At 40.7% G+C, this 24751-nt stretch overlaps 3 protein-coding genes across 3 annotated transcripts; all 3 read left to right on the forward strand.

Moving 5' to 3' along the window:
* The first annotated feature begins 1539 nt into the window (after nt 1-1539).
* Nucleotides 1540-10236, forward strand: hp1bp3 (heterochromatin protein 1, binding protein 3). Its single transcript, XM_030777318.1, has 12 exons — nt 1540-1607; nt 2299-2377; nt 2668-2917; nt 3238-3391; nt 3714-3857; nt 4094-4159; nt 4578-4726; nt 4916-5006; nt 5286-5445; nt 5712-5823; nt 6661-6804; nt 9727-10236. The coding sequence occupies exons 2-12, from the start codon at nt 2308-2310 to the stop codon at nt 10106-10108; spliced, it is 1722 nt and encodes a 573-aa protein (XP_030633178.1). The 5' UTR covers nt 1540-1607; nt 2299-2307; the 3' UTR covers nt 10109-10236.
* Nucleotides 10237-11642: 1406 nt separating this feature from the next.
* Nucleotides 11643-15891, forward strand: sh2d5 (SH2 domain containing 5). The gene is made up of 10 exons (XM_030777021.1): nt 11643-11728; nt 12478-12555; nt 12792-12872; nt 12964-13038; nt 13285-13431; nt 13539-13766; nt 14133-14301; nt 14808-14913; nt 15307-15463; nt 15647-15891. Exons 2-10 carry the CDS (start codon nt 12508-12510, stop codon nt 15851-15853), a joined length of 1218 nt encoding a protein of 405 aa, XP_030632881.1. The 5' UTR covers nt 11643-11728; nt 12478-12507; the 3' UTR covers nt 15854-15891.
* A 1286-nt stretch (nt 15892-17177) lies between these two features.
* Nucleotides 17178-22786, forward strand: kif17 (kinesin family member 17). The gene is made up of 15 exons (XM_030778295.1): nt 17178-17408; nt 17789-17935; nt 18026-18127; nt 18231-18420; nt 18606-19058; nt 19228-19325; nt 19454-19610; nt 19784-19854; nt 19951-20069; nt 20377-20605; nt 20815-21073; nt 21228-21309; nt 21473-21476; nt 21683-21803; nt 22596-22786. Exons 1-15 carry the CDS (start codon nt 17178-17180, stop codon nt 22784-22786), a joined length of 2454 nt encoding a protein of 817 aa, XP_030634155.1.
* Nucleotides 22787-24751: the final 1965 nt, after the last annotated feature.

Consider the following 24751-nt stretch of genomic DNA (forward strand, 5'->3'; position numbering starts at 1 on the left):
GCATCCTCTGAATATCAATGTGATTCACAGGTTTCACTTCAAATGATGTATTATGATTGTCAGCGATTAAGATACCATTATATTTTATATTAATTGCTGGAGATGTGAAGCATCCCCAGGTTGAAATGCCTCATCAAAAATGATGGTATCACTAACACAGTAAAAACAGCTGTTAGTCACACAGACGTTAGATGAAATTTAAATCCAAAAAGTGGATTGTTTAAGCCACTACTCACCAGAAGTGATGGAACTGCGAGTTTTTGTGAACTTAATGCTTCTCATCAAGTTTAGTTTAACAAATAAGGTTCTTGTTGTTGAGTAGTATGTAACTTTTTGTACAAAGAAGACAAATTCAGGCTGAGGGTAAGTAAAGTAACACTGATTTAAAGAATTAACAGGAGAGTATTGTGTCCCGAGAGCCTGTGATTATTTTTAGTTTTTTTTTGGCCTGTGAGCCTTGTAGATTTTGATAATATTTAAAACCTTCAAATGAAGTTAAATAGCTTGTCAGGAAAAGTGCCACCTCTATGAATTTAGGTCAACGGTAACCAATCCCTTTCAAAATAATACAGCACGTTCATTGACTTCCACTTGTGTCAAGCTGAACACCATTTTACTGTTACATGTTAACATGTAAATTTCAAAGCAAATATATTTCTGAGCAAAAAGGAGTCTTTTCAAAAGCACTCCAGGACAAAGACGCATTCTTTGGGTCACGGTTAGCATAGAGGGGGAGAAAAGGAAGATAGCCAGCATATCGAGACTTTGCCTATAGAAGATTTTGTAGCCGGGAAAGTTCATAAGGTTATCACTTTAGAAAAAGTAAAAGATGTTTCCGCCAAATATTTAAGGAAGTAATTTTATTCGATTACAATCATTCAAACGTTAATCCCACCACCACCTAAGTAGAAATACGTTCGCCCATGAAGGCTTCAGGTATAACGTTTAGAAAACTGGATCAGTAGTTAAAGTATCGGGAACTGTATTGACACTGACAATGTTTGATGGCGTTCTAAATAAGTGTAATGCTACATGCTAAGGCGTCTCATTCTGTCGATAGGGTGTCATTCTTGCATGTGTGTGGCTACAGTAAAACACTGTAACACTGTAGCGTTGTTGTATTTACTTCCGCTAGGGGCATCCTTCTCTATTTCGCATTCCAGTTTTGCAGCGAACAATGAATGAGTCCTTTAACGCTGTCAATAATTTTGTGAAGAATAACGTACAAGGAGACTCCGATGCACATGTGAGAACAAGTCGTCAGACCTGTCATGAGATATCTGGTGATTGCTTTTCCACAAGCTAAGTTGATCTCAGTTTGATCTCACTCGTTTGTTGCAGCTGTACGTCGTCGTAGTTTCTGTCTCAAGACATAGCGCTTTTGTGTGAATACAGCACCGTGCGATTTCTAGACGCTCGTTTAAGAGATCGGTCATCTATCTATATCATTTTCTATCGAAGTGCTTTCACTGGCTTGTCTAAACAAAGGACACGCCTGCTGTGGACACTACGTCTTTACGTCTGCACTAAAGGGGGAGGGACACGTAGAAGAATTCCAAGTAAAAACGGAGACAAACATTTTCATCAAAATAACAGAACACTATAAGGTAAGTGGACAATGTGCAGTGCTCTGATATAGTTTGCAGTCATATTTTGAGAGGAAGATATCTGCTCCTCTCGTTTTCCTCAGTGCCACTTAAACTTCATGCATTTACCATCAGCCCTATGCAGCGCCATTACTGTGTGGGGTAAATGGACAAAATGGCCATACTAGATTTATGCTTTGAAGAGGTGTGTTTCTGTCTTCTTTTTTCTTTTTAATATTCTTTTAAGTATGCATAACCTTGCATGCATGCACTATAACCGAATCGCCTCCCATCATCCGAATCTGCCCTGTTTGTTTGTACATATGAGCCACAAATAGATTAACGTCACCTGTATTATCTGAATTATTCTAATTTTCACTGAATTTGAGCGTGACCTCTTGCTCATAAATGATTTGCAGGGGGCAAAACTGATGTATCTGTTACATCCCCTCCTGCATGTTGAGCACGGTAGCTCTTTGACTCTGGTTAGTGCGTGGTTGTTTTAAAAGTAGTGCAAGTGCACTCAGATGCCCCCCAAAAACGACACTCACACGTTCAAGAGATAATCGAAAACTGGGTGCATCTTTTAGATGCTTCGGCAGGCATCACTTTGCAAACAGTATCCTAACCTTTAGTTTAAAGGTCTCGTCCAAATTCATTGGACAATCCGAGTCAATAATTCACGTTAAAGTAAATAAAGTTTAATTTCCAGATTTTAGCCATGCCGATTCGCCGTGCAGCTGGGACCGCACCCCAGGAACAGGCACCTCCCGCAAAGGCACCTGAGGGAGGTACGTGCAGACCTCTTGTTTCTCTTTAGATGGAATGCACTCTCGAATTAATCATCATCTCCTTATGAAAAGATTACGGAAAGTATTTGTATCAGCATAAAGACTTAAATGCTAACCTAACAGCACGTTCTACCCAGATAAATCAGTAGAGTACTGATCTGATACAGTCTTAATCTCAGGGTACGTGATCTGGAATAAAGAGTAAATTCCAGCTCCAACCCGTTTAGGAAGAGGCTAGGTATGTGAAGTTACCTCTATGCGTGCTATTTTTTTTTTTTTTTTTCCTCCAGAGCCAGATGCCAGCTCTGAGGAGTCTGCCTCGGTGGAGGAGCAGGAGGCTCCTGCTCCAGAGCCTGTAGCCCAGGAGGAGCAGCAGCCAGCTGAGGAGGGAGCAGGCAAGTCAGGGAATGAGGAAGAGGGTGAAGGGGAAGCCAAAGAGGATGGTGAGAAAACTACTCCTGAGGAAGAAAAAACTGAAGATGAAGGTGCAGAAAAACAGGGGAAGAAAAAGAAGAAGTCTAAGGAAGCAGACAAGAAGGAGTAAGTTTCATTTCTAAGTGGAAGTCAGTTGTTGGTATAGATTTTTATCCGAAACCAGAAACTAAAACCCAAGCAAGCCCAATTGAATAAACACGATTGAGTTCACTGAAGTGCACCTCTTCACAGAGTGAGATTGTGTGACTGAGGTACTTTAGAAAAGTCCACATCCATATATATAGTTAAATCAAAAACAAAGCTAATGCCTACTGGTGACTTCAGATTCTATTTTTATGCACCTTGTGAACTTACATTCACTAGTTCTTGAGTGCTGGGATCAAGTCATAGAATTGAACATGTTTCTGTGTGATGTTGTACAGCAGTAGTGAAAAAGAGGGAGGAGATGACAAAGTGAAAAAAGTGAAGAGGACCATTCCTGCCTGGGCCACCATGTCTGCCAGCAGACTTGCAATGGCTCGAAAAAGTGTCGCTCTGATCCAACCCAAACCTGAGGACATCCTCATAGAAGCTATTCAGGTTTGCAGGCATTTTTTTTAGTCAGTTATTTATTTTGTCCTCTCGCTTTTACAGAACCAGTGGCTCTTTGTGTTGTGAAGATCACTTTTAACCGTCCCAGTGAGGTTTAAGTGTGTCAAGAAAAGCAGCGTAAAAAGGACACCCTCATCACTTAAGACTAAGCCTGTTGTTACCAGCTTATTTAAGTCAAGTCCTTCTTATCAACTCAACAGACTTATAATCTGTTGATCTCATGAGGATGCGTGATTCAGACCACAGTCATGGTTTCAAATATTTAAATGAAAATTCATGTTGAATCCAGTGTTTCATCTTCTCTCTGCAGAACTGTAAGGAGAAGTCAGGCGCTTCCATCTTCACCATTATAAAGTACATCACTAAGAAGTACTCTCCCTCAGGTATGGACAAGAGGAAGGCCATTTACAAGAAGGCACTTAAGCGACTGGTGGAAAAGGGAGTCGTAAAGCAGGTAATTAGGAGCATCACATTTATCACTCTTCCTTTAGATATAGATTCCCTACTGATATAAGAAAAATTGGTCAAGACACTCCTCCTTGCTTTGATAATACCTTTGCATTAATAAAACATTTCTTGAGGCTGTTCAATAAGTTCATTTAAAATATTAAGTACTGATGTAAATGTTAATATCCTGAATATGATAATCCCTAACAAATTATGCCAATTTGTGGACCATCTCTCTCACAGCTGAAAGGGAAGGGCTTCTCAGGGAGTTTCACCATTGGGAAGCTGCCAGCGAGCTCCACCAATAAGGTAGACCTCTGGATATCACTTTTGCACAATGCTCTCTGCCAAGTATAAACAGTGAAGCCACTGGATCTTTGTCCTAGTATCAGTTCCATGTAGTCTGTCCTTTACTACATTATTTAGTCATCATTGTCTGAAATTTGCTTTTTAACCGTGTCTGTTCATTCGTGACACAATGCAACACTGACTTCACTGCACCACCTTTGATGACTGTGATTGTGTTGATAGACCTATGGGCAGCGTGTCCACTCTTATAGTACTGTCAGCCCACTTGCATCACTGTCACTAAGTGTTTATAGCCTAGTGCTTCAAAGAATATTGTTTACCACCTGGGCTTCTGGCACAGTGGTCATGTAAAGTATTGCTAGTGCTGAGTGTATTGCTCTAACTCTGACTAGTTGTTTTAATGCAAACTGGTTGATAGAAACAAGAGTCGGACCACGGGTTGAAGGGGAACTTGGGTGATACACTTCCCCTGATCATCACTCGACTGTGTGAGCCCAAAGAGGCCTCCTACCCCCTCATCAAAAAGTATCTGGAGCAGCACTTCCCTCAGCTCAATGTGGAGAGCAGGTTATTTCTGTCTTGGATTGTTGGGTTGGCTGTTTCCGTTAGTCATGACTTTCAAGAGAGTCTCAGATATTTGAGTTGGTAGAAATTGTTACTAACAAGAAATATAAAGATATGGGAAAGGTTGTAATGAGAACCGCCCCAATATTTTTGGTTGTTTAGTGAATAAAATGGAACTGGTTCTTCCCCCAGGCCAGACCTGCTGAAGAGTGCATTACAGAGGGCTGTGGACAAGGGTCACCTGGAGCGCATCACTGGCAAGGGAGCCTCTGGAACATTCCAGGTTTGTTCCATAAAGCCTTTCATCATTCACTTGAAATTTTTTCACTGTTTACGAACTGAGCTTCTAGTGGACCAGCACCATGGCCTCAGTTTGCTTAAAGGTCATAGGAATGAGGTATGAGGCGAGTGCAGTTTACTTACCAAGTCAAGTGCTGCCAAATGTTCTGCATGTGATGTCATCTGTAGCCAAATGAACATGATGCTGCTTCTGTTCCAACCTGCTTGAAAGACTGCTGTACTATCATGCAAATATTGATTTTAGATTTTATTTTCCTAATAGCTAAAACGAAATCGTGACAAATCAACAATGAACAGAGGGATCTTGGAAGATGCTATTACCACTGCCATTACTGCTATGAATGAGCCCAAGTCCTGCAGTATCAGCACACTTCGCAAATTCCTGGTGGAGACTTATAAGGATGCAAAAACACATATCATTGGTAAGAAACGCTTAACAAAAACCCTCAGTTACCCAGGGTTAGATTACGTTTTGTTTGCCTTAATGCTCTGGTGCTCCACCAAAATATCTTTATCAGAAAACATCAACCTTTTTTTTTTTTTTTTGTCACCCTCTGTTTCTGATTTTCGGCAGCACTAGAATTTAATACAGTCCTGCAGCAGTCAAGTAACACTCCTTTTCACTCAAGTCTTAACACTATTTAGGAGCTAATTAGCTCTGCTGGTGTGGTTGACTCTGTGTGTGCAGTGTCCAACCTGAAGAGAACCCTGGAGAAGTGTAAGATGATGGGCTGGATGGAGCAGATCAGTGGCCATGGGCTTAGTGGATCCTACCAGCTCTCCTACCCATACTACCCAAGGTACACAAAGCTGTCAAGAGTTCTGTACTGCCACTCATTGTGCAGCAAAGTCCTCTCACTTTGTTGTTAAATGAAAAAAGTTTTTTTTCCCCTTTTAAATAAGACAAGCGCTAAAAATGTGGCGTTTACTTCAGTCTACCTTTTAAGTTTAATGGGTTGCCATTGCAGCTTGTTTAAAACAGTTCAGTATGACAGAAGTTAAACTGTCTTGCTGAGTTGCATTGGGCTGTTCTGTTAGGCCGTGTAAGATGACCCAGTCGACTTGCACAGGTTACTGGCCAACCTTGCTGGAGAGGATAGACAACATATTGGAGGTATTTTATGAAAAAATAACTTAATCATTTTAGTAACCTCTGTTAGTCAGACCACTGTTTGACAGACCTGCTTGTTCATGGTTAATGAGGCAATGGAAATTGTGGAGAATAGTAAAAAAAAAAAAAAAAAAAAAAAAGAGGTGATTGCTAAAATAATGCCTTCAAAAACAAGCACAAAAATGGATCAATAGCTCTCTGACCTAATGGCCATGGTAGGGGTGCAATAAGGAATTTGTTTGTGATTGGTAAACCTGACAACTTATCCTCTTTTCATTGTCCTTCAATTCTTAAAGACGTGGATGATTTCCTTCTCATAGAATGGTCCGTTATTTTATTAGAGATGCCTCAAAGCATTTATAATAGTATTTCAAGAAGGACTGAAGCTTTCCTGTAGGCAAAGTCACCTTATTAGTGAATGAGCACTCATATATTATTTGCTTTTTCTCTCATTTTTTAACCAAAGTGCTGATGTCTATGTAAATACCTTTAAATGTGATCCACCATTTTAAATTGCTCTCCACAGCCCTGCCATCCTTTTTCCAGAGATGATGGCAAAACTTAACCAGAAAGAGGCTCAAAAGCTCAAGCGCAAAAAAGCAAGAGAGGAGTCATCAGACGAGGAAGAGTCTGAGGAGGAATCAGAAGAAGATGAGCCCCCCCCTAAGAGGTGAGGAGCCTGGGGGTGCATCCGAATAGTCAAAAAAATTACGTCCCAAATCCTTTCCTAAGCAATTTTCCTTGACCTTGATGGAAAATGCCCTGAGGTGAAGGAAAGATGGGAAGGAGAATTCATAAGGATTTAGGAAAAGACAACCGCGGTGCTACGAGAATCCGACTGCACTTGTACTAGGCTACGTAATTATGTGACGGCGGATGTTATTGATATGGGTCTACAGCGGTAAAATTACAATGTTCAGAAAGTGGACTACTAAAAGATACTTCGCTCCGTGTGCTCTTACCATGTTGTTTCATGCAGGCTATTTACAGGGTTCGTATGGTCATGAAAAAGCTGGAAAAGTCATGGAATTTGAAATAGCAATTTTCAGACCTGGAGAAGTTTTGGAAAAATAAATAAACCCAGAATGTTTTGGAAAAGTCATGGAAATTTGCTTCGCAGATACCTGTTTAATAGAGTATATGTGGTTCAGTAGGGCTGTATCGAATGCCACTTCTTGCAAATCGAATTTTAGCCAGGTTTTTTAGCCTCTGTCTTTGCGGTGTCGACGGTTGGCATTCCTTTTACAGCTGAGGATGCCTAAACGTTCAGAAATACTACAGTAATTAGGCTATCTGCGCAGTAGGCTAAACTAAATTTAGGCATAACTAACGATATTGTAGACCTTAATTCACTAAGATAGACATTTTACAAATTCAGAAATAAACTTACACTTTTCAGATGGTTTCCCAGATTTGTTGTTGAGTGATAGTAGCCTACACTAGCTTTATCTTGCATATCTGGCACTCCACTTTTTCATCATCATCAATAAGCTTAAAATGCTTTTTTACTGTTTTTGTCCAGGACTGAGAATCACGAACGAACGTTATCCCTAGTTGATGCGCGAATTTATGACGCCTTGATAGAGAGCAACACGAGGCTTTCCTTACTGAAATTCAAAAAGTGCAAATGTGTTTACTGGCAAAATTGTTTGTTAAATGATAATAAAAGTAGGCCACTTTGACATCTAAATTTCTTGTATTACAGTAGCAATAACCTTAAAACTGCAACCGAGCACCCATCCTATTCATACAGGGCTTAATTCCAATCAAATGCCAATTCAATGAACGAAGCTTCAAAATTTTCAGCACGACCCTATGGTACAGTTAAGATCTATACTAGTTATACTGAGAAAAATGTATACTGGTTAAACAATACTTAAATATTCGGGCAGATCATTCACGTCACTTTACTTTATGTTGTTCTCTGCGTGGGGTAACGTCAGACTCAGACGCGAGTTGCAGCTTGTACTTAAACGAAATGTAAATTTGCGCAATACCAGGAAAATGGCGATTTAATCATGTCGCACAACTTGTCATTAATTTTAGTTAAAATATATTGTGTTAAATGTTGACATGGATTTTTATTCTTATTTTTCATGTATACACAGACTTTTCAGAGAATGTATGGTCATGAAATTTTGCCTCAAAGTCATGGAAAAGTCTTGGAAATTTATTGGTAAAAATGTATTTAAACGTGGACAACCCAGTAAAAATGTCACTTCATTACCAAGGTTGGAATTGAAATAAAAAGAGGAATGTAGGCTACCAGTCACAAAAGTGAAGCGAATGGTTGCTCACGCTCACCCTCCTGTCTACTCATATTTATCGACATGAATCCCAGCTAGTATGACTGTATGAAAAAATTGGTAAATTTATGCAGATAGGCATAACATATTAGGCCTATAAATCTACTTCTATAATAATCATCATTGTTAAGTTCCAAACGTGTTGAATTAAAAACATAATTTTGCTTTATGTCGGTCATGTTGATCTGATCCATTTTTAGAAAATAGAATTTAATTTGTTTTGCAATAACTAATGCTTGTACTTCAGTACTAAGGCTTACTTGCAAAATTTTTCGTAAATTATTTAAGTTTATATTGTGAATTGTAACTGTTTTCTGTTAAGAATTTAAGTAAGAATGTATGAGCACGAGGCGGTTTGCGCAAGCAGCCCTTTTACAGTCAGGAATCGTTAGAAACTTATCTTTTGGAGAGCATCTAACTTTTTTGACCGACACCATCGCGTTGTCTTGATTTTTTTTTTTTTTTTTTTTAATTTTACTTGTATAGGGTCAGCAAATCCAGTAAATGAGAAAACTTCAGCTAGATAATTTTTGTTTCGCGTCAACGATACACTTATCACTGTCCAACGGTTAGTGTTACATTCACATAATCGTTTGTTTTCGTGAACGGCCAAATGGTGCGTCGCTTTAAATGTTGCTGCCGCAAAGAACTGTGGGATAAAGTTATCTCATTTCCTTTCGTAAAGGATGGTCCAGTGTAGCCTATGCTAAAGGAGATAAGAAAGGAAGCATACGTCACAAGGTTCCTATTGCGCTACGAAAGTACCTACCCTGAAGGAGGAGCTAAAAAGGCCCATCAAAACGGCGTTCTAAGAACTATAATCGTTCTAAGTTCCTGCGGTGCGAACACGCGAAAAAGGGGATACTTTCTCCAGCAGTTCTAAGAACTATGGAAAAGTTCCTCCGGTGCGAAAGCGCCTATTGAAGCACCTTTCCTTAACGTTTAGAGAATTCGACCAGCTCTTATCATGGCTGCCACTTCTGGGTCATTTCACTCAGTTAGGAACCTTCCTAAGCAAAAAAGACTATTCGGATGCACCCTGGCTTTCAACTTCAGAACCAGGCCTTTATATGTGAGGTTCACATACCACAGATCTCAGCTATGATCAGGCATTTTGTCTTAATTCGGTGTTATGATTTTGTAATATAACAAAGTTTGTCGGTGCTGTTGTTTCGGGTGAGCTGTGTTCAGTCACAGACCAAGTAATCATTTGGTCATTTTCTCTGTCTCTGTCAGTGGCTCTTCTGGTCTTTATCTTAGAAATGATGATCAATGTTAACTTGCAGGAAACAACAGAAAAGGCCTGTACCCAAAGCACGTCATCCTTCTCCCAGCAAGAAGACAAAGGTTAGCGGCAAAAAACCTCCCCCAGCTAAAAGGCCAGCAGCTTCGGCTAAGAAAGCTGCTCCACCAGCTAAGAAATCAGTTCCTCCTGCCAAGAAGTCAGCAGAGAGCAAAGCAGCCCCTGCTAAGAAGGTACCTCCACCAACTAAAGCCACACCAGTCAAGAAAGCTGTTCCTGTGAGCAAACCTAAAACACCTATTGCCAAAAAGATGACAAGCAGGGTGTCTAAGAGGCCACCTCCCAAAAAGTCTGGGAAAGCAGCAGCTGAATCTGCTGTAAAAGCCAAGGCAGCTGCTCGCAAGTCTCTCAGAGCCAGAAAATGAGCTCCCTAACAGGTGAAAGTGTAACTGTAGCGCTTTAGACTGCAGTGCTTTGGTATTTTCTCTTTTTTTATTGCTTCATTATTCACCCTCTCTTGGGATATGATGAATACATGTGCAGTCAGTTTATGTGTTTAGTAGTTTTTTGTTTTGTTTTTTTTTCCTTTGTGTTAAAGCTGTTCTTTTCAGAATACGATGTCATTTGAGATATGTGAAACAGTTTGAGGGAAATGTTGCCCCGATTGGATAGCCACAAGCCAAAAAAAAAAGAAAAAGTTTCAAATTGTACCTACTTGCCTTACCATGGAGGCTACTGTTTCAGTTCAATTTTATCAGCCTTCCCCCCCCCCCCCAAGTGTGTTACTGCAGTGTTTAAGAAATTGTCCTCTTAAGTCTTTGTGCTTTTTTCTAAAAGAAACACTTTTGTTATTGTGTGAAGTCAAGTCTTATAATGCTGTTACTCAAGAGAGTAAAGAGAAGCAGTGTTCTGTTGCTTTAAATTCCTCTGTGTAAATTGATGTTAAGAGAGATATAATCATCATCTCTCTTCAATTTTGACATTGTAATGTTGAGTCTAAAATGGGGAGTGGGGTGTCAATGTGAAATTTGAAATTATCACTGATTTCAACATTGAGTAATTAAAACTAATTAAACTATTAGTGTGTAAAATGATCATCCCATAGCGGATGCTTTTTTGTTTTGTTTTGGTTTTGTCTTTTTTTTTTTAATTACAGTTTACAGTATGGTATGAAGGAAGTTCTTCTTTTGTGTTCATAAAATTGTTAATTGGTAAGTTTAGAAAATACAGTGATGAGCTCTAGAAAACACAGACCACATCTAATTGAACTGTAACTTTCAGTTTTGGAGAATAAAACTTTGGAAATTACCCTGCATGCACGCAACTCTAAATTGGTATGCTTTTCTGTAGTCATTAATAAAGTGACTATATTTGTACTCTAATTACTGTTTTTTATTGTTTTATCATAGTTTATTTCTTATGTGTTGGCAGCCTATCGAAGCCTCTCCCACTTATGTGAGACTTGAGTCCTAATCACAGTGCAACTGTCAGCAATGTTTTCTTCTCATTTAAACTGTCAGCACTCCGCGTCCAACCAGAATCATATTGTTGTATGAGTAAGTTATTTCTGTTCGTCGTTTAAAGAGCTGTGCTTGTCCCGACTTGCGCCGTCGGTTTTGTCATGCTTGGTTTTTCGTCGCTGGCAAGACGCATAGTTTACTCATTCCATATCTGTAATGGTTGGGAGTTTTGAAAAGTCGTTTAAAAACGAGTATCTCTCAAATAAGTGAAAACGGTGTCCTCAAAACATTCAGAAGATTAACATTCAGACAAACATAACACGCTATATTAAAATAGTTTGTTTAACCATGATTACCTTTCCTGATGGCTTAACATGTACACTTGGCGGGTAATACGTTTTAAGAGGTAATTGACGTGGAACGCCTTTAATTCTTTTGCCTGATCATAGTCAACCACGGGATAGGCGCGGGGCGGAGACCAGTCTGTAAGGTGAGTCAACTCAGTCAAACATGGGGAAATCACGGTGCAGGTTCGTGTAACACGGATTGCATAGCATTCGTCATCTTGTCTAGACAGATTTAACTGTAAGTTCGTACTTTATTGATTTTAGTTAAGCTTTTATATACCCGTTTCATGCGGTAAAATGTAAAACTTTGATAACGCAGTTAAAACCAATGAGAGCGACTGGTCGATGATCGTATTTCGGGAGTGGGCTGTCACAAATTCAAGGTCTGCTCTTAAATTCTATGAAGCGTTTTAAAGGGTCAAGGCAAATCTGTTTGTCGGATATTTCTGCGGAGTTCAATTTGAAATGAATAGCCTAATATTGTAGAGTCACAGAATCCAAGTGTAACAAACTTTCTTCAGGTGCAGAATATACCGCCGGTGGGTTGCTTGCTGTTAAGGGTCGCATAATTACATTAACCAAATTGCGTAAAAACAACAATAATAATAATAATGAGATAATGAAAGGTGATTAAAACGTTAAGCGAACAAGTGTACGATTTAATCGATTTAATGCTCTCTTCTTGATCACTTCTTGTTGCCTTACTGACTTCGATCTTGTCTTAATATACTTAATGGTACGTGGGCTAAAAGCGTCAGTTAGTCTACAACTTGCTGACGATTTAGTGGAATGGTCTGAAACGCGTTGCTTCGTTGCTTCTGCAACACACAGCAAATGTGCTACAAACCACAGATAGTGCAAAAATGCAATGGCCCAGGCGCCGTAAGTAAGCTAGTACTAAGCCTGCTCAGTTATGCCAACTTCCTCTGTATAGCTATATTGAAGAGAAAGTATAATACAGTACTGTACCCCTTTCATTTTTGACAGTAAATCAAGAAGAGAATCAGAACAACAAACATGGGGGAGGCACGTAGGGAAGTTGGGACTGTGACAAGGTCTGCTGAGGTATTGTGTGCTTTATGTAAACACATCCATTCAGTGGTTTAAAAGAGGTTTCCCTCAATTTTAAGCTTTTTGGTCTATCGTAATTGCTGAGTTTCATTTTATTTTTCACTTTCATTTTTTTCTCTTTGAAAAATTACCCCTGTTTCCATTCTAACTTTACACCCTGTGTGTTTCTAATCTGAATGTTGAACTTAATCTGTAACCGAATTTAATGGTATTTCCCTTTTATGGACTAGTATATTGGTTGCTTTCCTGTGGATGACTGTTGCCTAGATGATCAAATTCAACTGCTCCATTCACAACTCAAAGCTCTCAAGGTACAACAAAGTTATTTATCGGCAAAAAAGTTTTGTATTACCTAATGCAGACTTTGTCTGATCCTATGGTATGACTCTTTCGTGTCCTCAGAACTGCAAGAGGCGGCACACTGTCTCCCTAAAATTCTCCATCAGTGGAGTGAAAGTTTATGATGAGGATGAGATGGTAAGGTTTGTCACCACTGCCAGGTCTGTTAGCATTGTGGAAGCTACATATCTTTCAGGTCTTTAGGCATCTTTCACTTGTTCATAATTTTGATATATATACAGTGAGAGAAAAAGTTACCAGTTGCTAATAAAGTTACATTGTTAACTGTAACTGTCAAGTTAAAGAAATCTGAGTGAGAGAGAATCAAGGCCAGTACTGAATGTCTCCTCAGCTTTGAATTTCCCTTATTCTTTACTTCTTTAGACTCTGCTTACGGCCCATTCCTTGCGTAGAGTCTCCCTCTCCATGGCTTGCCCATCAGATTATCAGTTTGCTTTTGTCTCCCATAACCCTGGAAGCCTTGATGCCCAACTCTACTGCCATCTCTTCAAGGCCAGACATGCTCGGGCAGTAGGTGTCCAGAAAGGCTGACACAGCCTTGGTTAATATGCTCAGTATAGAAGTGTGAAAAGTTTGAGTTGTGAAATAATGCTCATTGTGTCCCTGGCCAATCACAGGCCCAGTTCCTGAACCTCCTGTTGTGTCGATGCTTCCAACTTTACTATCTGGAAAAGCACCCAGAGGATGCCTACAATGAGTCTTCTGGGAAGCTGTCCACTTGGACCCCTGCTCTCCTAAACCAGGGTGTCCCTCTCAGCGTCAATGCCCTGGTGTCCTTCCGCAGAGCTCCTACTCAAGGCCTGCTGCCAGGGACGAAGGTGAGTTCCCAGAGGAATAACATATACGTGCTTTTCAGCCTGTACTTTCTCATGCACCAACCTTCTGGTGCTTATTGCTTTGTTTTCAAAGTCAGATCTTCTCTGGCACATTGAAGTCAATCAGCCATTGCTCTGTATTTTTTAATAGTCACCTCCAGGGCCTTGACAATTAATCCAAAAAGCTAGACTCGAGAAATAAAATTTTTACCATGCTGATGTCTCAATCACGTAAATATTGTGTAGGTAACATAATATAACACATTGTCCCTCACTATTTTTAGTAGGACTTTTGGTCCTCACTGTACAATGAACATCTAGACCCTGACCTGAAGATCTCATAAAGCAGCATGTATCAGTTCACCTAACCTGTATATTGAACAGAGCCCTCCTGAGACCAGTGGGGAACAGACAAGCAGCCCAGAGGATGGCCCCACCTCTTCTCCCACTTTGGTGCGTAAAAAGGCCATCAGAAACAAAGTGCTGCGTTCAGGAGCCTACCGCTCTTTCACCTACACTCCCCTCAAACAGCGCATCGTACAGGACCGACTAAATACCTCACAAGGTGAGACAGATGTTCTGAAGACACACGCAAAACTTCATTACCTCATTAGGTAATGCAGCCCCTCACATACCTTCGCTGACTCTTTCCTCACCAGACACTGTGAAGTTAGAGTGGAGTTAGAGGTTGATGTTTGCTGTTATTACTTTATCTAATGGGGATGTGCATTCAGCTACTGTAACATTGCTCTAGAGATGCCCTTTGCTTTGTTAGACTCTTCCAGTTACTTGTAAACTGTGAGCACAGATTTTGTTCCCTCCTTAAATTTTGAATGCTGTGTAATTGTGTAATACAGTTGTGTAATGCAGATCAGTTCTGTCAGAGTTATGGAACTGCAGCTCTGTCTCCCATAACATTTCCGGTGTTTTTTTTGTTTTGTTTTTTTTAACACACAACTGCATTCCTTAAATAATACTGTCTTTACAAAGCAAATAAGCACTATTTTGGGGACCTGTGGGAAGACAGTCCTGTGGGACTTTCAGGAATCTCTTCTCTCATGTCTGAAACAGGAAAGAAGCAAGACAATGTCCCAGCGAGGAGATCACGAGCTCCCAGTCTGGCAGAGACAGAGGAAGCGCTCGCTCAGACTGTTTGGTGCTGGGCTGGTGTGTCAAGGTGAGTCACTCTAACACATTATCACCAAATCAATGCTTAATCACATTTTTACTGGACTGAGAGCACATCCCCCAAGATTATTCTGTGGCTTTAAAATATGCCAGAGACGCATAAAGGCAAACATAATGGCAACTTTGGAAGATTTAATAAGCAAACAGTCTTTTATAACAATATCCACTCCAGTTATTATTATTATTGCTTTAAACGTTAGAGATAGCCTCAAATCTAAACATAACTGTAAAAATTGCATAGCATTTCAGATAAGAGTCTCATTGAACTGTCCCTGTAAATACATAATTTATAACTTTTGTTTGAAAATCTAAGAAGTAGTTAAGTGATGAATTACAAAACTGCAGGTTGTATGCTAAAGTGAGCATCTGATTTGTGTTTCAGTGACAGAAGCTCGTCTCTGCTTGCAGACGATGTTCTTGGTGCCTTCTTTCTGTGTCCCCATCCCAAACAGCCTAGTTGCAGCTCCCTTATTGTACGCTTCCCCACCGGCTTGGTTGCTTTTGCCATCAAAAACAACAATGGGAAGCTATATCTTGAGGTAAACAAGAACATGTAATATTTTAACATCAAATAATATCTTTGATTGGTGCAAGTCAGCTTCTTACGGTTCTCGAATGTACTTTTCCAAAGACCCTGAGAAGTATCGTCACAAGGGATTCAAGCTAAAGTATGTCACTGATGAATGCATTGCAGAATCTGATTTTCTCCTTTGTCTTTATAGAATTGCCACATAGAATTTGACAGCCTTGCTGCCTTGATTGAGCACTACACTGAATTCAAGGGAGAGCTGGAGTGTCCACTTAGCTGTGCCCGTGTGAACCACTGTTACGAATGGGAGGAGACTGAAATCAAGAGCAAAGCTTCACGTTCACCCCAAGGGAACAAGAAGACCTCAACCAAAAATTCTAAGGAAAAAAGCTGGGTTTAAATTGTACTTTATTGCCATTTCATGTGGTAGAAACATCTCAGTTTAAGACAAGATATTAAATATTATATTAATATATATATGGGTGATATCGACTGTTGCTAAAAAAATATTGTCTCATTCATGGGGCACTCACAAATTTTATATGTGTCCTATGTTGCAATGAATGTTTATTGTTATTGTTGTTGTGTCAACATAGACCTCTGGATTTGTGACATGGGGGAAAGATGGTCAAGTGGAGCATAAGAAAACAATTCTTGTCGTTTTTATTAAAATATTACATTTTTTACGAGTCTGCACAGGGTATTTTACCATGTATTTTTTCGGTCAGAAAGTCTCGATGTAAAAAAAAAAAACTTCTTAAGCTGTCAATATCCACTGTAAGTCTAATTTGACAGAGTTAGTCTTTTCACATATTTTACAAGTTTTCCAGATATTACATACCACTGAATGAAAACACTAATTTTATTGCTAAATTATAGGTAATTTAATTCACCTTTGTGCATTTGTAATTAAAATCAAGCACTTACTGCCTCTGCGAATCATGCATATGGACTCTGAGCCTGACTGTTACTAGTTTTCCTGCCTTTTTTTTACATAAACATTGCGTTTAAGATGTCTTGCTGTTTGTAGCCTGTTTCATTTTATGCGCAGCCGCACTGTAGAAGCCGCCCACTGTCTCCTTAATTCGTGGTTGCTCAGCAACGCTGGACGCCTTGGCTTGAGAAGCAGTTTTACACACTTGTGTTTTTGGCCAGCTGATAAGGGTGTTTGTTTAACCTTGCTCTTTATTGCTTGACGTTTGACAGTGTCGCAGCGCTGTAACAGCACTTGGATTGGTGACAGATATGTAAGCTGTTCGTAACGATTGCTAAATCTGGGATGCTGCATCTCCGAAACTGATCATTTATGTTAACATTGCAACATGGATAGAGCATGTCTTATTCACAAATGTTAAGAAGATCAGGGCCAGCAGTTACTCATAGAAAGTTGGTTTGGGTCTTGTGTATCCTGGTGTGCATTATTCACTTTAATAGTTTATTTGCGTTCTGTTGTTTCTAGCAAAACTATATGACTAGACAAACTAGATTACAAGCAGAATCTGGGCTGTTCGCGAGCTAAAGGCAGACTAGTTGTCTAATTGTGCTAGCCCCTTTAGCTGTAGCTTAACTGGCTTAATATATACGAATAGACTGACTAGTGACATTCCGTAATAAGGTCTTTAATGTTGAATAAAATTTGTATTCAACAATACCAACATCCCTTGGCGATTGTTAGAAATAACTGAATTGTCGAAGTTGGCTTGATCCGTTTTCATGTCTGCCCAATGGCATCAGAGTCAGTGAAGGTGATTGTCAGGTGTCGGCCTCTGAACGACAGAGAGAAGGCACTGAACTGTAAAATGGTGGTATCTCTTGACACAAGTCGGTGTCAGTGTTTCATCGAGAAACCCGGGGGGACGGAGGAGCCACCCAAACAGTTCACGTTTGATGGGACTTATTTCATCGACCAAACCACTGAACAGATGTACAACGAGATCGCGTACCCATTGGTCGAGGTAACCGTCGTCCTGTTCTAATATGAAGCAAACAGGGTGGGGCTGAAGTCTACAGCCTAATGAACAGACACCTAAGTGTAAAGTTATTTGACACTTCCATGTTTCATGTGAAAGGAAATACCGTGCAAGTTATACTGTTCAGTAGCTGTACATTATGCTATCAGATTGCTGTATAACCCCTCTGACCTCACTGCTTAATAAGTAAATAAATAAACAGCACAGTATGCTGATCGCAAAGGTCAGACTATTGCGCTCCAGTCAGCTCTGCAGCAATAATAAATCCAACTGTGCAACAAAAGTTGTCTTGGATGCATAAATTAGCCTAGATGTGTTATGAGAGGCCATCGTTGTTCTAAACATTCGCTCATGGTAACCTATAGGGAGTAACAGAAGGCTACAATGGAACAATTTTCGCCTATGGACAGACTGGAAGTGGCAAGTCCTTCACTATGCAGGGTGTGGTGGAGCCACCGACACAAAGAGGTGTGATTCCAAGAGCCTTTGAGCACATCTTTGAGACTATTCAGGTGAGAAACAGCCATGTTGTAGTTTCTCAAATCATCACATCTGCTTCACCACAGATATGTAAAGTCTAATCCCTTTTTAATTTGTAACAGTGTGCAGAGAACACAAAATTCCTAGTTAGGGCGTCCTATCTTGAGATCTACAATGAAGAAATCAGGGATCTATTGGGGTGTGACACCAAACAGAAAATGGAGGTATGTTGGTTGAATCAGGATATATTTACGTCTTTGAGTGTTAGAGACTGTAGACATATTTGTCTTGGGCCAAATCGGTAGTGACATACTGTGTGTTGTGTAGCTGAAGGAACATCCTGAGCGGGGTATATATGTGCGCGACCTCTCTATGCACACTGTACACAGTGTGGGGGAGTGTGAACACATCATGGAGCAGGGTTGGAAAAATCGCTCTGTTGGCTACACCCTCATGAACAAGGATTCCTCTCGTTCCCACTCCATCTTCACCATTCATCTGGAGATCTGCAACACAGGTCTCTGACATACACACACACACATACACACATAGGCACACACACATACAGCACTTATGACACCTGGAAGTACCTATTAGCTTTTCTTGGCTCCATGTAATGTTTTAGGTATCATAGCCATGTATGAGAGATGAATTGATCACCACTGCTCTAACTTTGTGTTCCTTGTCCTTGTGTGAGTACAGATGCAGCTGGAAAGGACCACCTAAGAGCAGGCAAGCTGAACTTGGTGGACCTGGCAGGCAGCGAACGGCAGTCAAAGACAGGCGCTACAGGGGATCGTCTGCGTGAAGCCACCAAGATTAACTTGTCTCTCTCCGCCCTGGGCAATGTCATATCGGCACTGGTGGACGGGCGCTCCAAGCACATCCCGTATCGTGATTCCAAGCTCACGCGACTGCTCCAGGACTCTCTAGGTGGCAACACACGCACTCTCATGGTGGCTTGTCTCTCACCCGCCGACAACAACTATGAGGAAAGCTTGAGCACCCTTCGATACGCCAACCGCGCCAAGAACATCCAGAACCGCCCTCGAATTAACGAAGACCCCAAAGATGCTCTTCTGCGGGAGTACCAGGAAGAGATTAAGCAGTTACGAGCGCTCATCTCCGGCCAGCTGGGCACATCCAATCTATCATGTAAGTGTACATAACTGTATTCTTCTACAGTTACAACCCTAGTGCTTCATTTTCTCTCTTTAACAACACATCGATAAAGGAAACAACTTAAACAACAAGATCTCTGTAAAAGATCTTATTTAGGGGGAAGGTATTGAAGATGACTAACTTCTTCCTTGCCTGTCGTCAGCACTATTGGCAGGTCAGATATCAGAGAGGCCTGTGGCTGCATACAGACCTCAGAGTTGTACTGCGGACAGTGAGGTGGAGAAAGAGAAAATAAAACAGGTGAGAAGAGAAGAGACGCTGCGTTACTGCTCTTTAAGGCTGACCGGCTTTCTGTTTTGTCAGCACGTTGTGTTCATGTCCCTCAGTGTTTGCTCTGACTGCATTCCTCTGCGTGTTTGTGTATACAGGAATATGAGGAGAAGCTTGCCAAACTGCAGGCAGATTACAATGCAGAACAGCAGTCCAAAGCTAAACTACAGGAAGACATTACTGCCCTCCGCACATCCTACGAGATCAAACTGTCCAGTCTGGAAAAATCCAGAGGCAGTCAAACACCTAACATCGGTACTTTTCCAACAACATTGCAGCAGCAATCAGACTTTATTTTATCAGTGTAATTCATGATAAAAAAATATATAACTGTTAGTGTAGGTCGTTTTAGTTTGGTTAAAATTGGGAATTTGCCACAGTGGGCATTACCTCTGTGTCTTCTTTGCCAGAGCACTCACGCCGGACAGCACAGGCAAAAGAGGAGCCCATGTCTGTTGCTGCTACTGTTGCAACTGCTACTCCAGCCCACAAAGAGAATGTTGCAGTAGAGGATCTGACCAAGGTACTGTGCTGTTGCTTGAAACCCGTTATCAGTAAGAAACTCTGTACTTTACTGTGTGTTTTATAACTGTAGGTAAACCAGACGTCTCACGTGAGCAGTGTTCAGCGAGGTTCCGAGGTCGAGGACACAGCCCCTGAGTCAGTTGTTGTTGCTGCTCCAGGCTTCCTGGACCAGAAGCATTTTTTGGAAAGGCAAGATTCTTACACAAAAATGCTTTACTGAAGTAGCTTGTGTGAATCAAAACAGATTATTTTTAAAGGGATTATATTTTTAGCTGTGGTCAGTGATTGTGATAAACATTATGATGGCACATTGCAGTTATGATTAAGATGGTGAGATAGTTGAATATGACACAGTATTGTGATTTCTGACTGTAATGATGCTCTTAGAGATGATGATGATGATGATGATGATGATGATGATGATGATGACGATGAAGATGATGATGATGGAAAAGAGAGGCAGGATGTGTGGCTAAGGATGATGATGGTGTTAAAGGCTTCAGCAGCTAGAGCAGGAGTTTGTAGGAGGAGAGCAGGCACAGAATGAGGAGTTAAGGCAGCGGCACAAGCAGAGGAAGAATCTGGCCGACCAGAGGAAGAAGGAGCTGATCGAGGCACTGAGCCAGGACAGCGAGGAAAGTGACAGTGTACTGCTCAGCGTGTACGACTCCATCCAGGAGGAGTTACATGCCAAGAGCAAACTGCTGGAGAGCACCCAAGGAAAGGTGAGCTTTCTGTTAACTCACCGTTTGTCATTCTGATCGTAGCGTGCCGTATCCATCTGCACTAAATGAGCTGCCTGGACACAGAAAAAAACTCTAATATCTGCCAGGATGTTAGTTCTGAAAATCTCTCATAGTTCATTAACCTAATAATTTTGGCCCTGTTAGTTCAGAGTTCTTTTACCTAACATTATCTGTTCTCTTTCATCCAGTTAAAAGCAGCCAAGCTGGAGATACGGGACCTGCAGGCCGAATTTGAAATCGAACGAAATGATTATTTGTCCACCATCCGGCGGCTGGAGCGTGAAGGGCTGCTCCTTCAGGCTATCGTGGAACGCATGGTGCCCTTGGTCCGCAGGGACTGCAATTATAGCAACCTGGACCGGCTGCGCAGGGAGGCCGAGTGGGATGAGGACTTGAACGTGTGGAAGATTCCAGAGGTTCTGGTGCAGAAAACAGCCCTGCCTGCAGGTACAAGACAGGATGAGTGAAAAAGAGCACACACTCAGTGTTCAAAGAGAAAGTTTAAGTGTCGCCATCGCCTTTGCTTGACCTCCTGTATATTTTCATGCTTTACTCCTCATTAAGGTGTAGGTGCTCTTCATTTCTCCTTCTTTCTGAGCAGTACCTCCCTCAGCAGTGACTGGCCCTGGTCGACTCCCCTCCCGCAGGAACTCTGCCGCGGACACAGCAGAACCCTTCACGGTGTGTTCTCTCACTCCGTCGCCCCCTAGTGACACATAGTTAACGTAGAGGGATATAAACAGTTAAGAGTATTATAATTACTAGTTTGGAATGTAATAACCAGGTAATGAATAACAGACATTAGAATGAACTCGCACTGACAAGAATAAACTAGCTCCTTAACAGTGAAGTGGAATATACAGTTATATACACAGTTATTGCTTACATCCTTAAATACACAACATCTGTAATATTTTGTCCTTAAGGAAAGTAGAGGTGAATCCAGTCTGAATATAGTTGATAGAAGAGTTTTGAGGTTCTGGTAACCCTTGGCCCTGGCTCTCATAATGTAAGTGTCCTTATGCCAAGACACTCCACACTTGTCTCTGTTCACAGGAGGAGGAAGACCGGTATAAAGAGATGTTGAACCGCAGTGTCAGTGAGAACATCGCCAGTAACTACTTTAAATCGAGGAGGGCCAGTCAGCTGCTCGCAGGAGAGCCCATGAAGACTGTTGGTAAGCATGTCTGTTCTAAACAGACCTGACTATTAAGGCTCCATCCATGGTATTTACATGCTCCAGCATTTTTGTGATGAATTTCATCACCTCCTTTTCTGTACAGTGCCTGTTCACTGGTTTTAAATAGAGGGGTGTTTATGGGTATAAACTCTGTATAGAAACATTTACATTTACATTTACATATATTGTTAGCTGAAAAAATAGAATATCTTAACCAGCAAGGCAATGTTGTATGTCTGCTCCAATAGTACTAGTTAGAATTCTACATCATTCTACATCAGTATGCACTGATAGAGCCATCAGCAGAAGATAAGTTGTCCCACTGTTTTATCTGTATATTATGAGTAGAGGAAAAATTAATTGCCCCTACACATTGCTTTGAGAGGATACACGACGTTAAGTTGCATAATTTTATCATGCTGTTGGAATGAAGTTACCATGAACAGACACAAGGTGGCGCTATTTTCACAGAAACTGTCAATACAATGAAAATATGGTTTATAGGCGCCTAAAAGAATATTTCTCTAGTTACTACAGTTTACTACAACTACAGTCTAAGGTAGCCTCTGACGTGGACACTGGGCAAATGGAAAATAACTTGAATACATTGCAGTTTGTAGCACAAGCTGGGTCTATGATCATGCTGAGGTCATCTGCATCCAGTAAGACGCTGAGCTTAACAGGAAAAAGCACACTAAAGGGCAATGTCCACTTCTTAGTAACTGTTGACTGAGTAGTTGGAATTACCTAATGAATGTTGTTCTCACACCATACATGCTTTCTCTGTAGCATTTCCTCATTCTGCTCTGCTTGGAAACGGGATGTCACACCAGTCCTCCAGTGGGTCCAGCTTGTCTCCCGTATCCACAGAGTCCGTTCTCCCACGCCCATTCCGACTGGAATCACTTGGCACCGCCCTCTCAAACGGCAAGATGAAACGTAAGAAAAGCAAAACGCATATCCCTTATGATGGGAACTGACGGGAGGCTGTGTGGACTAGTCTTCGGTTAGCCTGACTGTGAAAGACTGTGGAGGGATTCAGAGAGCACAGAGCAGGCCCCCTGCTTTAATCTGGTATTTACAAGCACACAGAGATAGGGGTATAGCATGCACTGCTTAGCCAGAGTGTCTGTTTGGTGAGACCACTCAATAACCAATTGCTCTTTCTGCATGGCTTTTTAAATGGGCTTTGAAATAGTGACCTACCGAATGTGATTTTATTTTAAAAAATGGTTTCTTAGAATATTTTTGTACATGGACTACACCCAAAAATGTGACTGCTTTCCTCTGTTTATTATGCTAAGAAAGCCTATTTACCTTAATACTACCTTCTACCATATACTAGTGCTAGACTTTTGCCACTTCTTATGTTGTGGTTAGACTTGAATGTATCATCTGAATGTATTATTATTATTATTATTATTATTATCACTTGGACCTTCTCGCTGCTCAGTGTTACTAATAAATGTTTCTCTCCATCACATTTTTTTCTGTAAAATGTGTTTCCTGTGAGGCTATTAGAGAGACAAATAGAATGTCTGTATACATTTAAAACTCCTTTAACATCACGTGAAGGCTGTGCACTAAGCAGGAGGTTTGTTGTTGTGTTGGTATTGATGTGAAGAGATATACTACACCATACTAGTACCACTAATCCTCATTAAAGCCACCTTTCTGTGCCAGCTGAGTGCGTATGTACTGATCATCTGTTCCCTCCCTCCAGTTAGTACTGATGGAGGCCTAGTGTTAGGAAGTATGAAACACTGTTCCGAATAAAACAAATCAACATAGAAAATACAACTGGACAAAACAAAACAAAAAAACTTTTCTTTTGTGAATTTCTCATCCACCTTTGAAGAATAACTTATAACGGTCAATTCACTGGCGCCTCCTCACCCGTTCTCTCTCGCGCGCGCACCTGAGAACCCTCGTCTCAACTGTCTAACTGGGATTGGCTATAAATCCATAATTAATATGAGTTATTTGGCATATACCTCGGACTTAAGGATTTCTACAAACTTTTTAACACTTTGATATAATTTTATTTATTGTATAAACTATTTATTTTCCCCCTGGGCTACACAAATACTAGTACCACTAATCCTCATTAAAGCCACCATTCTGTGCCAGTATGTACTGATCATCTGTTCCCTCGCTCCAGTTAGTACTGATGGAGGCCTAGCGTTAGGAAGTATGCATGCTGTGTAAAACATCATGAAACTAAAAAAATCTGTTTTTGGAGAGGTTTTTTTATTTGTTTATTTTTTGGGGGTGGGGTTGGGGGGTTTAGAAATATAGCATCATTGTCATTCACAAGCAGAGGTGTGTCTTGACCCTTTGCCATTTTCAAAGAGATACATTTGGGTAACAGGGCTCAGTGAAAAGGGCTCTGAAACTGAGCCAATAACAACTACATCTGAGATATTCAGGCTTCACAGCACTATCTTCTCACACTGTGCTAACAGCATTATTTATGTTTGAGCTTTTCACAAATGGCTGGAGAACCCATTATCCAATTTACCTCTCAATCAAATACAGCATTCTACTTTTTATGTATGAAGGTAAATAAAGAGAAAGTATATCAAAATGTTTTTGGACTCTACATAGAGACAAAATAGTGCATAACATACATTTTCTCTTAAGTCACTCAAAGCTTTGTCCTCAATGATTACCACACTCTTCGGTCAAGAGAGTTGCATACCTGTTTGTCCCCTTTTCCATGGAAATTTCCTTGTTTGAACCCATCCCACCTGTGGAATTTGAAGGCGAGTTTTTGTTGATCCAGCTGTTCTACTAAGTATCTAACTTCTCACTTCTAATATCTCAACTGCTGCGTACTAAAACTTCTCAGAGATGTAAAACAGTCTGTATGCAAAGCTCTGTGCTCAACTGCAAACACAACCAAATAATGCTTCTCCACAATCAGATAATACTGCTGTGATATC

Source organism: Chanos chanos, chromosome 6 (assembly GCF_902362185.1).
Source record: "Chanos chanos chromosome 6, fChaCha1.1, whole genome shotgun sequence".
NCBI lineage: Eukaryota > Metazoa > Chordata > Actinopteri > Gonorynchiformes > Chanidae > Chanos > Chanos chanos.